Source organism: Erythrolamprus reginae, chromosome 2 (genome assembly GCF_031021105.1).
Source record: "Erythrolamprus reginae isolate rEryReg1 chromosome 2, rEryReg1.hap1, whole genome shotgun sequence".
Lineage (NCBI taxonomy): Eukaryota > Metazoa > Chordata > Lepidosauria > Squamata > Dipsadidae > Erythrolamprus > Erythrolamprus reginae.
Genome location: NC_091951.1, coordinates 89482923 through 89496078, shown reverse-complemented (window position 1 = coordinate 89496078; position 13156 = coordinate 89482923). Strand labels below are relative to the sequence as shown.

Here is a 13156-nt window from a genome sequence, read left to right as displayed (position 1 = left end):
TATAAACCCTATAAAAATCTATTTTTTCCTTTAGCTTTTAATTTATTTGTAGCAAATTTGTACTCCATTTACCTTTTCCAAAACAACATACTCCAGTTTGCTTATATTATAGCTTTTTTTAAAAAAAATCATTAAAAATATGATAGAAACTATTTCACAGGGACAAATAAAAACATTCACATACACTAGCAGCTTAAAGTTGTTTTTTATGTCAGTTCTAACCACAACCTATCAGTCTAGAAGTGCAGGGATGTATTATTTCCCATGATTAGATGCTAGTTAGTGAAAGAAATGCTTTTTCTTCCATTCTGGTTGCCAATCAGAGATGTGGAAGCAGCTGTGAGTCTGTCAAGCCCTCCCCACCCCAAAAAAATGAAGGGGAAGGGAATAGCGCAGACGGAAAAAAAGAGAGAAAGAAAAGTGGAGTAGGAATGGGAGGAAAGTGTAAAGAATCAAAATATGTAGGAGCATGGAATAGGAGCCATGGGGCAAGCACTATGCTCATGTATTAGCCTCCAGGAAGATTAGGGTGGAGGAGGACTTTAAAATGTCTGATAATGTATACATGTATATGTTATATTACACTCCTGATCTAAAACCATACCATGGCAGTTCATCATAAAATATTATACAACAACAGCAATAGCACTTAGACCTATACATTGCTTCACATTCTTTATAGCCCTCTCTAAGTGATTTACAGAATCAGCATGCTGTATTGTCCCCCAAAATCTGGGTCCTTATTTTACTGACCTCAAGAAGGATGGATGGTTGAGGCAACCTTGATCTGGTGAAAATTGAACTGCTGGCAGTCGGCAGAATTAGCGGCACCACCATGACTCTAACTACAGTTGTTATATTATAAAATGGGTACCAATGGCCCTAATTTAATTTCATGGGAGGAGGGTATTCTTTAACCAAACTGCTACTACAGTGAAAGCCTTATGATTAGTTCTAAAATCTAAAAAGTGCCACGAAGTTGCCTTGCCTAAGGTCAGTGGGATTCAGCTAACAACAACAATTGATAACTACAACCTGGACTCCAGGAACTGTCATTGCTAAGAAATGTGCTTGTGCTTTGTGACCACATTGCTTAGTGACAGAAATTCTGGTCCAAATTGCTGTCATAATTCAAGGACTATTTATATAATAGAGGGAACAACTCTGGATATAAGAGGAATAGAATAGGAAAAGATCCAGAGTTTAGCTTTCCTTTTTTTTAAAGGATACTATGAAGTTGCTATTTCAATCATGCATGACTTTCCAGGCATAGCTCTTGAAAGTTTAGAATGTACATCTTTGTAGTGCAATAAACAAAGAACAGCCCATACAATGCCATGGGAAGGCTCAGAATAACAAAGTAGAGACAGGCAGGTACAGCAGAATGAGAATACTCTTTTTTGTTTAACAAAACAAAACAAAACCCAACAGGCAGGTATGAGTATGATGATCAAGGAAAGGGTTCTATAAACTCTGCTGCTGATTTTGCAAATTCCCCCCACAAAATTCCAGATAACAGAGTTACAGTGCAAAGCACTGTTCTGTGCACAGTCTTACACTAGGGTTGAAACTGGGGGGGGGACGGGGGGGGGACGGACAGAATTTATGAAAAATTCACCGAATTAAGTAATAACTCTCTCTTTTTTCATTTAGTCACTATATGCTATCCTTATTAAATTAAAGCCAAATTCCCAGAACACTTCTAAATATTACATTTGCTTTTCTAAACGATTGTTGATTTTATCTGAACTTTATCTGTTGATTTTATCATGACTTGTGGTGTTTTTATTGTATTGTAAGTAGCCAACTGCCTGACTGTGGCAATCTTACCACTTGCTGTTCCTATCTTCTCCTAATAAAATCCCAACTTTCTTCCCCAAATAATACCTAAACGAGTAAATGTGCTGCAGATACACAGCGATGCATTTCTCTTACCTCTTTAAGAACAAGGACACAATTCCCAGGTCCTACAGACTGTGGGAGTTCTGCAATTCTCCCTTTGTTAAGATAAGGTCCTGAGAAGCATCGGTGGTTAAAGTAGATCTTTGGGCAACAGTATTTACCATTTGTTACAACTGGAAAAAATGGAACAATTTCTGAATGCAAACACCTACTTAAAACATCCAAAAGATCAACGAATCAACAGAAAATAAAGTAACAGGCAATTTCCTATATATAATGTACACCAGCAGTCCTGAACTTTTTTTGCCACCATGGACTGGTGGTGGTGGTTTCAATTTTGCTTATCAATTTCTAAATACTGGCCCTCTTTGATATACACATTTGGATGTATGCTGGTACATTCTTCCCACTTGGTTATTTCAACCATTGGGAATATTAAATAACCCAATAATAGCAACAGTACTTAGACTTATATACCGCTTTACGACTCTCTCTAAGTAGTTTACAGAGTCAGCATATTGCCCCTAGCAATCTGGGTGCTTATTTTACCCACCTTGGAAAGAGTCTACCAGGGAAAATTGAACTGCTGGCAGTCAGCAGAATTAGCCTGCAATACTGCATTTTAACCATTGCGCCACCATGGCTCTTAATCAATGGTATATTAATCTAATTAATCCTAGAATGGGGAAATGCCCGAAATAAAGATTGTTGCCTTATCTGAACTGCTGGTGGAAGAAATATTTGGACCAAAGTCTGAACAACTAAGGCTTATTTATAAGAAAATTCCTGAAATGTTAACGTGAGTCTTCACACCTTGTGAAGTACTAAAGGATGCCAACGTCTTTTTCATATTCCAATTTAATTGCAGAAGCCATTTCTTAGGAACTATGAAAAGTCAATTGCAACACATTCTTAGGAACTATGAAAAGTCAATTGCAACACATTCTTTAAGTACATTTGGTTTACAGTTGGGGCTTACTATAGTTCTCTAGAATGAAAAGTATTGGTGCTTGTTATTTTCAGTCTGATCTATTACTGTCTTCATCCTTACTTTCATTTACTATTATTAACCTTGAACTTTTGCAATTGGATAGTACAGGCCTTGGTATTCCTAAAATCAGTTTTATGTAGAATACAAACATAACTGTCCACTTAGAATAACTACATGATTGCACTTCAAAGCCCAACAAAAACAAATAGATGCTAGAAATATCTGTCTCATAAAAAACATTGCTTAATGATCCGGTAATGGATGTTTGGTTGTCTCAAAAACAGGACTTTACAGTGTTAAGCTATTCTTGGGATAATAACTACTTCCCTTAAAGCCATAATGTCACATGGTTTATAAATGGCATAGATAAAAACTGAGATTATATTGATGTAACTCCTCTGCATTAAAAAAAACAATTAAGTTCCAGAATGAGCACAGCTTCTACTTGTGTAAAGATAGTGCCTCAAACTATACCTGCAAACCATGCAAATAAGGTTTTAGTGTGTGCCAATAAATTGGTTCATATATTTCAGAAATCGGTGAAATCATTCAACATTCATTCATTATACAATTAGGAAATGATTAAATTTCACCATCTGGTACATATGGAATTTTACACTCTCAAGCGGACTTTAGTTTATAGAGTTGCCAGAGTTATCTGAAAGTGACAGCCCCCTCGTAGTAAAACTAAAATGTTTTAAAATGCCTGCAAGAAATGTTTGTTCCGTTTGTTCAGTTAAGCCTCAAGCCCACCAAATAGTTCAAGAAATCTAAGTCAATGACAGATCTTTATAATTACTTCAGAACTATCATTTTCCATAAATATAAATAAAGCATACAGATATCACAGCTAGATATGGTTGCAGTCTTATTGTCTAACATGTAAACATTGCTTTCTTACTAGTGTCAGCTGAGTTCAGTTCCTGGGTCTTCAATCCTTCACTGACAGTCCTTGAAGATAATATCCTGACAAAAAGTTGGGGGAGGTTGGGGAGAAAGAAGAACAGGAATGGGAGAGTAAAATTTGAATTTTGCAGAGCTTTGTACCATATTGTTTTTAAAGCAAATATGATGTAATAGGCATATTGAGAATAAGGGCACATTTCATTATTTTAAATGTAAGCAGAAGATAAGATGACCAGAAATATGGGTATGCCTTATGATTAAATGGACATTGAGCAATTCTCCTACCCTTTCCAAAGTATTAAATTCCTGAAAAGGGGAGAGAGGGAACAAAGATGGAGACCAATATGTCATTATCTCCAAGATCTAGAGAAGAAACGTTACTTAAAGTACAGTAATACCTCGTCTTACGAACCTAATTGGTTCCCGGGGGAGGTTCGTAAAATGAAACATTGTTTCCCATAGGAAACAATGTAAAATCAATTAATCCATGCAACGAAAAAAAACCCAGCAAAAAAAACGCCGCCGCCCGGCTGTCACCTTTTGAAACAGCCGGGCTTCCCAGCGTCCTCCTGAACCTGAATGCCAAACCCGAAGTTCCGGGTTCGGCGTTCGGGAGGCCGCTGAGAAGCCCCTGCTGCCCGGCTGTCACCTTTTAAAACAGCCGGGGGGGCTTCGTGGCGGTGGCGGATTCGTAAGAAGGAAAAAGTTCGTAACAAGAGGCAAAAAATTTCTGAACCCCGGGTTCGTATCTCGGGTTGTTTGTAAGACGAGGGGTTCGTATCATGAGGTACCACTGTATTTATCATCTAAAAGGAAGACAATCCTGGCATATATCAAAGGCACATCAGAAGTGACTGCCAGGCTATTGCAATCCCTAGGAAGAGCAATAAACCACAAACCCACATTCACATTCAGACAGGAACTTAGAGAGATCAAAGACAGAACATGGAGGCAAGACAGCACCAACATAATATACAGAATCAGTTGCAACAATTCAGTTCTACCTGGCAGACAGGACAACAGTTAAAAAAACCAGAATCCGTAAATAGCAGCTGGCTGTCAAACAGAATGACCCAAAGTCCCCGATCACCCGCCACACTGACAACAAACACTACTTCGACTGGGACGAAGCTGAAGTCATCGGCCATGCGAAAACCCTTCAGGCATATGAGTTTATCGAAGCCTGGCATTCTATCAATGGGTCCATCAACAAACACATTGACTGGTTAGAACCAGTATATGAACCAGTAAGGAAACGGACCATCCAAACCACCAATCTATGATAGCACCGACCACTCCCCTCATCAATTTCATGCCTCACAGCAACCAGTCTTACAATTCAACCAGACTTATGGCTCAATCAGTCACAAGAACACATGACCACCGAGTATCTATATAAACAAATAAAATACATAATCCAAAATCCTGCTGAAGATGTAACTTAGTTTGATAATGAAATGTCTGAGAGCCGAGCAGCAAACTCGGAGGACAAATCTCTGTCTAAAGACAACCCTATACTTAAAAGAGTTCTTCCACCCAACCTCAAATTGACAAGAGACTATGAACTCTAGTAAAACTAATCCTGGAAATTTCTCATTAATTTGCTAAACAGGTGTGGGCATATATGCATCCGTGCATGCTCAGTTTCTGGGTTGGGGGAGTTTATTGGTTTTTTGCAATTAAATTTTTATTTTTGTAAACTGCCCAGAGTCATTGTGAGAAGCCATACAAATGTTCTAAATAAATAAATTCACATAAATAAACAAATATAAAATGTATTCTTCCCAGAAGATATACAACAAAATAGGAGAAGGATCAGAACAATCTCCATTCTCAACCACCAAATAAACAAGTTGCTCATAAATTAATGTATGCTGGTCATAACATTAAACCCCATTGACATATAGCAAATCTCATTTGCATGTGTGAATCACTTCTACTCAGGCACATATTTCAAACTTAAAGAAGAAGAAGAAGAAGAAAAGATTGGAGATGAAAATAATGAAAAAGGGAAGGAAAGGGAAAGGGAAAAATAAAACTACTGGGGCTGAGGGGAAATGACAACTTTCAATTTTGAATATTTCATCCAGATGCAATAGGAAACCAGAGTTACTATTATGAGAATTAACCCCAACAATCTATGAATTTTAAAACAAACAAGTAGTTATAATTCTCTTCTTGCCATATGAAGAAAATCCATCCATCCAATTTGTATAACCAGCCAATCCACAAGTGACACTGAGTACCAAACAAAATTAAATTAAATATAATTACAACCAACACATTTCTCCTTTAAACTAACTACAGTTGCAAATAAAACTTAGGCATTCCTGTTGAAATTGTATTATAACTCTAGACTAGCCAATAATCATAATTCTCAGACTCAGCCATTCATTAGGGAAGGGCAGGGGAGACAGAAGGGAGATATATGTGATAGGTGTGTCATGATGTAAATTCCACCTGTTATATATATAAAAGGGCAGAGTTTGCATCCTAACATTGCAATATATATTTTGACATTAGTATGGTTAGAAAAACATGCAATGGTAGATGAATAAATTAAAATATATTATAAAAAGTACCTCAATATAAAAACACAAAAAAGGACAGAAAGAAGCACTATTGGAAAAGGATTTCAAAGGGCCCAGCTCTAGTTACCTGCCCTTGTATTTAATATTCTGAAAATCAAAACATTATTCATTACAAATATTAAGTTTAATGCTTACTGTTTCTCTGGTTGAACAACTGCAATTTTCTTTTCTTTATTCACTGTAAAACAAAATGAAACATACTGATTATTAATCTAATATAAACACTGTAAAACACATTCTGTGATGACACAAAGCAACTGTAGCTCTTTATATGATCATAATCACAATGAATTGTAACCTGGTAATAAAATATTAATATGAAAATGATGATTTTATTCTGTTTGATTTACAAATGGGCAGGCACTTCTCCAATTCAATTCTAAAAATATAAAGGCTTTCATATAATGCACTTATTTTAGCAAAATATCCTCCAAAGCGGTTGTAGGGCTTCAGGACCAAATGAGTTTTAACAGGAATTTTTAATTTAAAAATCAATGAGTTAGAATAACAAACTTCTTATTTATAGGGAGGACAAGGGTGGTGGTGGGATTAACTTTTGATTTAATAAACATATTTCACAACTTCATGATATTAGTTTTGCAAATGGTAAGCACAGGAGGTGGAAAGCGCATTTGGGCAAATAGTGTATGGCAGCCCGTGCAGCGGTCAGTGCCACTGCTTGCGACCACCAGCCCAACCCTCCAAGCAGAGGCACGGGGGGACGGAATGCTAAATTGGGCTTGCGGCTCGTGAGTATTTGCAGGGCCAGCGTGATTTTGCTTCTGCACCTGTGCAGAATAGCGCACGGAGCCGAAGGTGTGCGAGCCGCGGCGGCGAGTCCAATTTAGCGTTCTGGCTAGCAGCCCACCCCTGCACAGGTGGGGTAGCACAAGCATCAGGCAGAAGCACAGGGGGAGGGCAGGCAATCCCAATGTGCCATGTGGTCTTTTGTCCCATTGCTGGCACGGGCAAGCAGATTAATACCCGATTTAATGGAGGCAGGTGATTCAAACGTGTGGCAGCACAGGGGGGTTCCCCACGCTTCGGAATCATCTGTCTCCATTAAATCGGAGGTCAATCCATCCCACCGTCTCTTGGCTTGCCCACTTTGTTCCCCCCAAAAAGCCCTAATGCATATTTTGGGGCCCCAAAAAATATAAAACTAGGTTTTATTTTTGGGAAAACATGGTACTAGATCTCAGGCATAAAACCACTAATTTTACCCCTCCTATGATCTTTCAAGCATGCTTATATGTTGCAACTGAAAGTGTGTATCTTTTTATTATGTTTAACAAAAACACATAAAAGTACTTCAAAGCATATATCCCCTTGCCTAATACATGTATGCACCAGGGATGGTTTCTACTTACCTTACCCACCAGTTCACATAATGATTCATGCACATTTTCCTTCCACGCATGCTCAGAGGTGAGAATCAGCCCGAAACACAGCCGAGGAACTGATCAGCTGTGCTTTGGGGGAAGGAATAAAGGTAAGTCTAAACCTGGAGGAGTGGGGGTGGGAGAGCAGAAGAGCAAACAATGTCCAAACAGTAAAAAAAAAAAAAGATATTTTTTTTAAAGATTGCAGTGCCCACGGAACGGCACCGACTGAACCGGATCTGTGATATTGCTGTGACATCACCAGTAGGCCACTACTGGTTCGGGTAATCCAATCTGAACCAGGAGGAACCTACCTCTCCTATGCCCCAGTTTGCTGCAGTGGTTTAAGTGCTGAACTAGAAATCAGAAAACTATTAATTTTAATCTTGCCTTAGCTAGGAAAGCCTGCTAGGTAATTTTTGGTCAGTCACTCTTTTGCAGCCCAACCCATCTCACAGTATTCTTGAAAACAAGAGGAGAAAGGAATATTATGTATACATGCCACCTGGAGTAATAAAATAATAAAGTTAGGATTAAAAAAATCTAAAGAATATTCATACCTACTACTCTGCGAGGAGGTCTAAGCTGGTATCCATTAGTTTCACACCAACCAACTGGAAATATATTCATAGATTCCACACTCACTATGAATTCAGGGACTGGGATTTTAGAACCTGTATAATAATAATAATAATAATAATAATAATAATAATAATAATAATAATAATAATAACAACAACAACAACAACAACAACAACAACAACATCAAAACAACAATAATAGTAATAATAGTAATGATCATAATATTTGTAAGCACAGACTCGGGGCGGCATCACTGCTATCATTGTCATCACTGCCCCCATTATATCACCACCATCTTACAGGGATAACTAGCTGTAATGCTTCTTATGAACCTGGTATATTCTTAATTCCTCTGCACTTGTGAACTATCTCTAATTTTGTCAATTAGCTCTGTCAGGCTACAATTCTTACCCTTTTTAAAAAGTTTTTTTTAAAGTATCAGGAGTGGTAAAAAGAAATATAGAAAAAATAGGTGCAGCTATTACAAAACATTTCCTGAAGGAAAATAGTTTGTTGTGTATTGTTTATGACACTCAGGCAAAATTGATCTGTGGAATGGCAAATCAAGTTAAAAACATCTCTCTCTCTCCTCTGAAAGGAAACTTACTTTCCAGCTGTAGCCAGAGATAGGAATCCTTCACTCTTGTAATGGTAGCCACACAGATTTCTTCTGGGTTTCCTGAATTCACAGCCTCAAGTTTCATGTTCTCCTTAAAACCATGCTCAGAATTTAACTAACACAAGCAAAAGACAAGATACATGCTTTATTATGTATTTTCAGGGCCTCATGTTAAAATGCTAATGAAAAAAATAGTTCAAAATAATTTTAGCAGTAAAGCTTGGAAGACACCAACAGAACAGATGGTTCATACTTTGCGAACATGAAACCTTTTAGAAGCACATGAGGTTTCAACTCTACAACCCAGGTAACCAGTTACATCTTGAATAAAATACACAAGGTATTTGGCTTCAAACTCAGACCTTGCATTACACAAAGTTAAATAAGTCAAAAAAAGATATACTACATTTTTCAGACTATAAATGCACCGGTGCATAAGATGCACCATGATTTTGAAAAATCTTACTTACTGGACAAGTAAGAAAAATAAAGTTTTTGCCCTCCTCCAGGAGCACTCTGCAGACCTCCCAAATCCTCTGTGCACCCTGTTTTTGTGAAAAAGGCCACTTTCTGCAAAAATGGGAGTGTTTTTGCCCTTCCCCCAGCCCTTAGGAGCACTCTGCAGACCTCCCAAACCCTTTGTACATTGGATTTTGGGTGGGTGGGTGGGGCTTTAGGAGGCCAAAAATGGCTGTATTCGGTGTATAAATGCACCAACATTTCCACCCTCTTTTGGGAAGGGGGAAAATTATCTTATACTGTACTCTGAAAAATACAGTATGTACCAGTACAGTAGTACCTCTAGATACGAGCTGCTCTACATGCGAGTATTTCAAGATACGAGCCACGAGTGGAGAGACATTTCTGTTCTATTCCCGAGCTCAAATTCGGGATACGAGCCGAGCGTCCATTAGGTGGCGCAAGAATCCTTGCTTTTGGTTATCTCGGAGGGGAAAAACAACTTGTTCGAGATACAAGCTCCCTTATGGAACGAATTATGCTCGTATCTAGGGGTACTACTGTAGTTGGAAACTTGCTTTATAGGCTGAAGGAAGTCTTGGTTATCTCAAAACAGCTGAAAAAAAATCTATACTACTACTTCAACAGACACCTCATAAAATACACTTTCCTTTCCTAAATACACACTTTCAAATACGCATCTATTTTTACTCCTACCTTAGCTTCTTGGGTTCATCAAATAAAACGAAATCCCTAAACTTAAAAGGCTAGGTGCTAAATTCCAGTTAAGAAATCTACCAACCTTTAAAAAAAGCATTATGATGATGATTGGTTGTGCAGTCAGCCAGATATTTAGCCTTGTTTTGGCATTTTTAACATTTTAATTATGATGTTGTTGTTATAGAAAATCTATGTTATATTTCAATACAATGATATTCAGACAATATCGATTGGAGTTTGTTAGTTAATTTTGTTAGTTAAACCTTGCTAACTCTAGATGCAGATTTTTTATTTTATTTACAAAGGAACACTCCATCATCACAAATCCTAATTTGCATCTTAAATTGCATACATAAAGAAACATTTTACAGTATCAGCAGCATTTGTAGCCAAAGATATGAGCTACACTATAAATTTTGGAAGAATACAATGAATATTAATTGCTATAAGTATATGTTTAGATTTCATAGCTTAAAATTGTGAAGTCACATTCTAAGAACGAAACAAGGATTTTATTAGTATGCGCTGTGGCTAATGGACTTTAGGAATAAAATATGCATCAGTAAAAAAAATAATTCACATTACTTTCTTGAATGCTTACCAGAGGAAAACAGCTTTGGGGAGCAGCCTCTGCTCCACACTGCTTGAGATAATCTGCCCAGTCAAAGTCTTGGCCTGGATAACCTATAAACAAAGGGGGGAAATAACTTTAATCTTAATCTTACACCTTCTTTGTTTGGTTATCTTCCATTTCTTCTGCATCTCGCTCTTTAATAATGTTGTAAAATATATGAGATTAAGTTGATTAATCTTGGTTACCAGCGTTACCTACTGACATTCATAGTTCCTTCACCCTGACTTTGGATAATCCTCATCTAATTCAAGTAATCCTCGACTCTAGGATACTGCAACTGTTATAAATATGAATCAGTTGCCAAGCAGCTAAATTTTGATCACATGAGCACAGGGAGGCTACAATAATTATAAATGTAAAAAAAGGGTCATAAATCACTTTTTTCAATGCTATTTTAATTTTGAATGGTCACTAGATGAACTGTTTTAAATTGAGAACTATCTTTATATCACACTGACGTCTTTAAACATGAGCGTATTTAAATACTAATAATACTAATAATAATGTTTCTATCTTTCTATGTTATAATAATAATAATAATAATAATAATAATGATGATGATGATGATGATGATGTTAGACTACAGAAAATTCTTCCCCTGGTCTAGACTACAAGTGAATTATGCTACAAGATTATCCACCTCCAAAATAGCTCAATGAACAAAATAAAATCATGCCATAAATTTAAATGCATCTAGAACAGAGGTCCCCAACCTTTTTTGCACCAGGGACCGGCTTTAAGCTAGACCAGTTTTTCATGGCCCGGTGGGGGGGGGGGAGAAGTAGGACCTTCCTAACTCCCCCCCCAGCCAAAATCACAAAGCCAGGCAGCCCCCAGCCGCCAAAGGAGCCTCCTGATTCTCCCCGCCCTTCTGTCCCGCTCATTGCCCGTGTCTGGCAGAAGCTGCTGCCCGAGTGCTCTTGGCCGGCGGGATTCAAAGTGCTGGGGTGGGGGGGTGTCCCGACAGCCCCCCCACCCGTGATTCGCCTCCCGCTGGGACACCCCCCACCCCAGCACTTTGAATCCCGCTGGCCAAGAGCACTCGGGCAGCAGCTTCTGCCAGGATTCAAAGTGCTCCGCCCCCCTCCCAGCCTCCGGGCCGCCGCTCGGCTGTCATTTTGTAGAGAAGCGAGAAGCGGAGGAAGAGCTGGATGCTGGAGGTGGCGGAGGAAGGTGAATGCGGCCAGGAGGCTGGGAGGGGGGGCCAAATATGGGAGGAGGAGAGAGGCAGCCTCCACGCGAGCTCTGACCAGGCGCAGGGCCGCGGAGCTAGCTGTCAGTGGCGCCGCGGACCAGCTGAAAAACCCCAACGGCCCGGTCCTAGTCCGCGGACCGGCGGTTGGAAACCTCTGATCTAGAAGACTGATATAAATGGAGGTAGATTACATATACACACCAGGTGGAGGGTTGAGATGTAAGCCATTTTTTAGACTCCACTGCACAGGGAAAAGTCCAGCACTGTTGACATGACAAATAAAAGGCTGACTTATGGTACAATCTGGTCTCAAATCATCTATTTCTACCAAGAAATATTTATCATTCAATACCTGCAAAAATAGAGAAATGACTTAGATAGTATAAAATAGAAATCATATGTAATTTCACAATCGTACCAAAACTGTATTTGTTAAGATATTTCCTGTCTATTTTATGTATTTTTATAGTCTTGTCCCTTGCTGGAAGGGTCTTAACAAATTGTATTGGCTATCATGAAATAAACAGTGACATTTGGCAGAGTCTTGGGTATAACCCCTCAAACCTCAGATGTTGTCACTGAATATGATAGAAGAACATAGGGAAATGTTGGCTTAATTTGAAATTTTAATTAAACTACACCAAGTATAGCTTTCCCTGTTCCTGCTATAGTGGGGTTTGTTGTATCCTGTGGAAACAAGTGCACTTGTTGGCCCCAGAAAGATTGCACATCTCAAGCCTAAGACAACTTACAGCTATAAGAAAGCACCCAAGGGAAAAAGAAATAGTCAGAAAGCATATAAAATGTTAGTCTGAAATTTAAAATGACAAAATCAGAAAAGAAGTTTAATTCAAGTCTTCAAGAGAATGAGAATGTCAGGGCCCTCCATTCTTTAAATGACCCAGAATATCCACCTGAGAAAATGAGAATAAAAAATATATTGTCTGCATTTCCTTAGTTTGTTATTCAGTATTTTAAAAGTATCTTGAAATTAAGGATATAAAACATGGCATAAGTTGTGCTTTAGACCTATACCGCCAGGCATGGGGGATTTGAGACATCTTTCCCCCAGGCTCCTTATAATTTATATTTGGTATGTATGTGTTGTCTGGTTTTAATTATGATAGGGTTTTAGTTATTTTTAATATTAGATTTGTGCCATTATATTATTGTTT

General features: G+C 38.3%; 1 protein-coding gene across 3 annotated transcripts in view; it reads right to left on the bottom strand.

The window, feature by feature from the left end:
• The window catches only part of SFMBT1 (Scm like with four mbt domains 1), a 132904-nt gene that overhangs the window by 19651 nt on the left and 100097 nt on the right, over positions 1-13156 (bottom strand). For all 3 annotated transcript variants that reach the window (XM_070738636.1, XM_070738638.1, XM_070738637.1), the window contains exons 9-15: positions 12183-12333; positions 10754-10836; positions 8962-9088; positions 8333-8446; positions 6526-6568; positions 3795-3859; positions 1936-2075 (exon numbers count right to left, since the gene is read on the bottom strand). In XM_070738636.1, coding sequence (XP_070594737.1) covers positions 1936-2075; positions 3795-3859; positions 6526-6568; positions 8333-8446; positions 8962-9088; positions 10754-10836; positions 12183-12333 — 723 coding nt within the window. The remainder of the gene's footprint in view (positions 1-1935; positions 2076-3794; positions 3860-6525; positions 6569-8332; positions 8447-8961; positions 9089-10753; positions 10837-12182; positions 12334-13156) is intronic.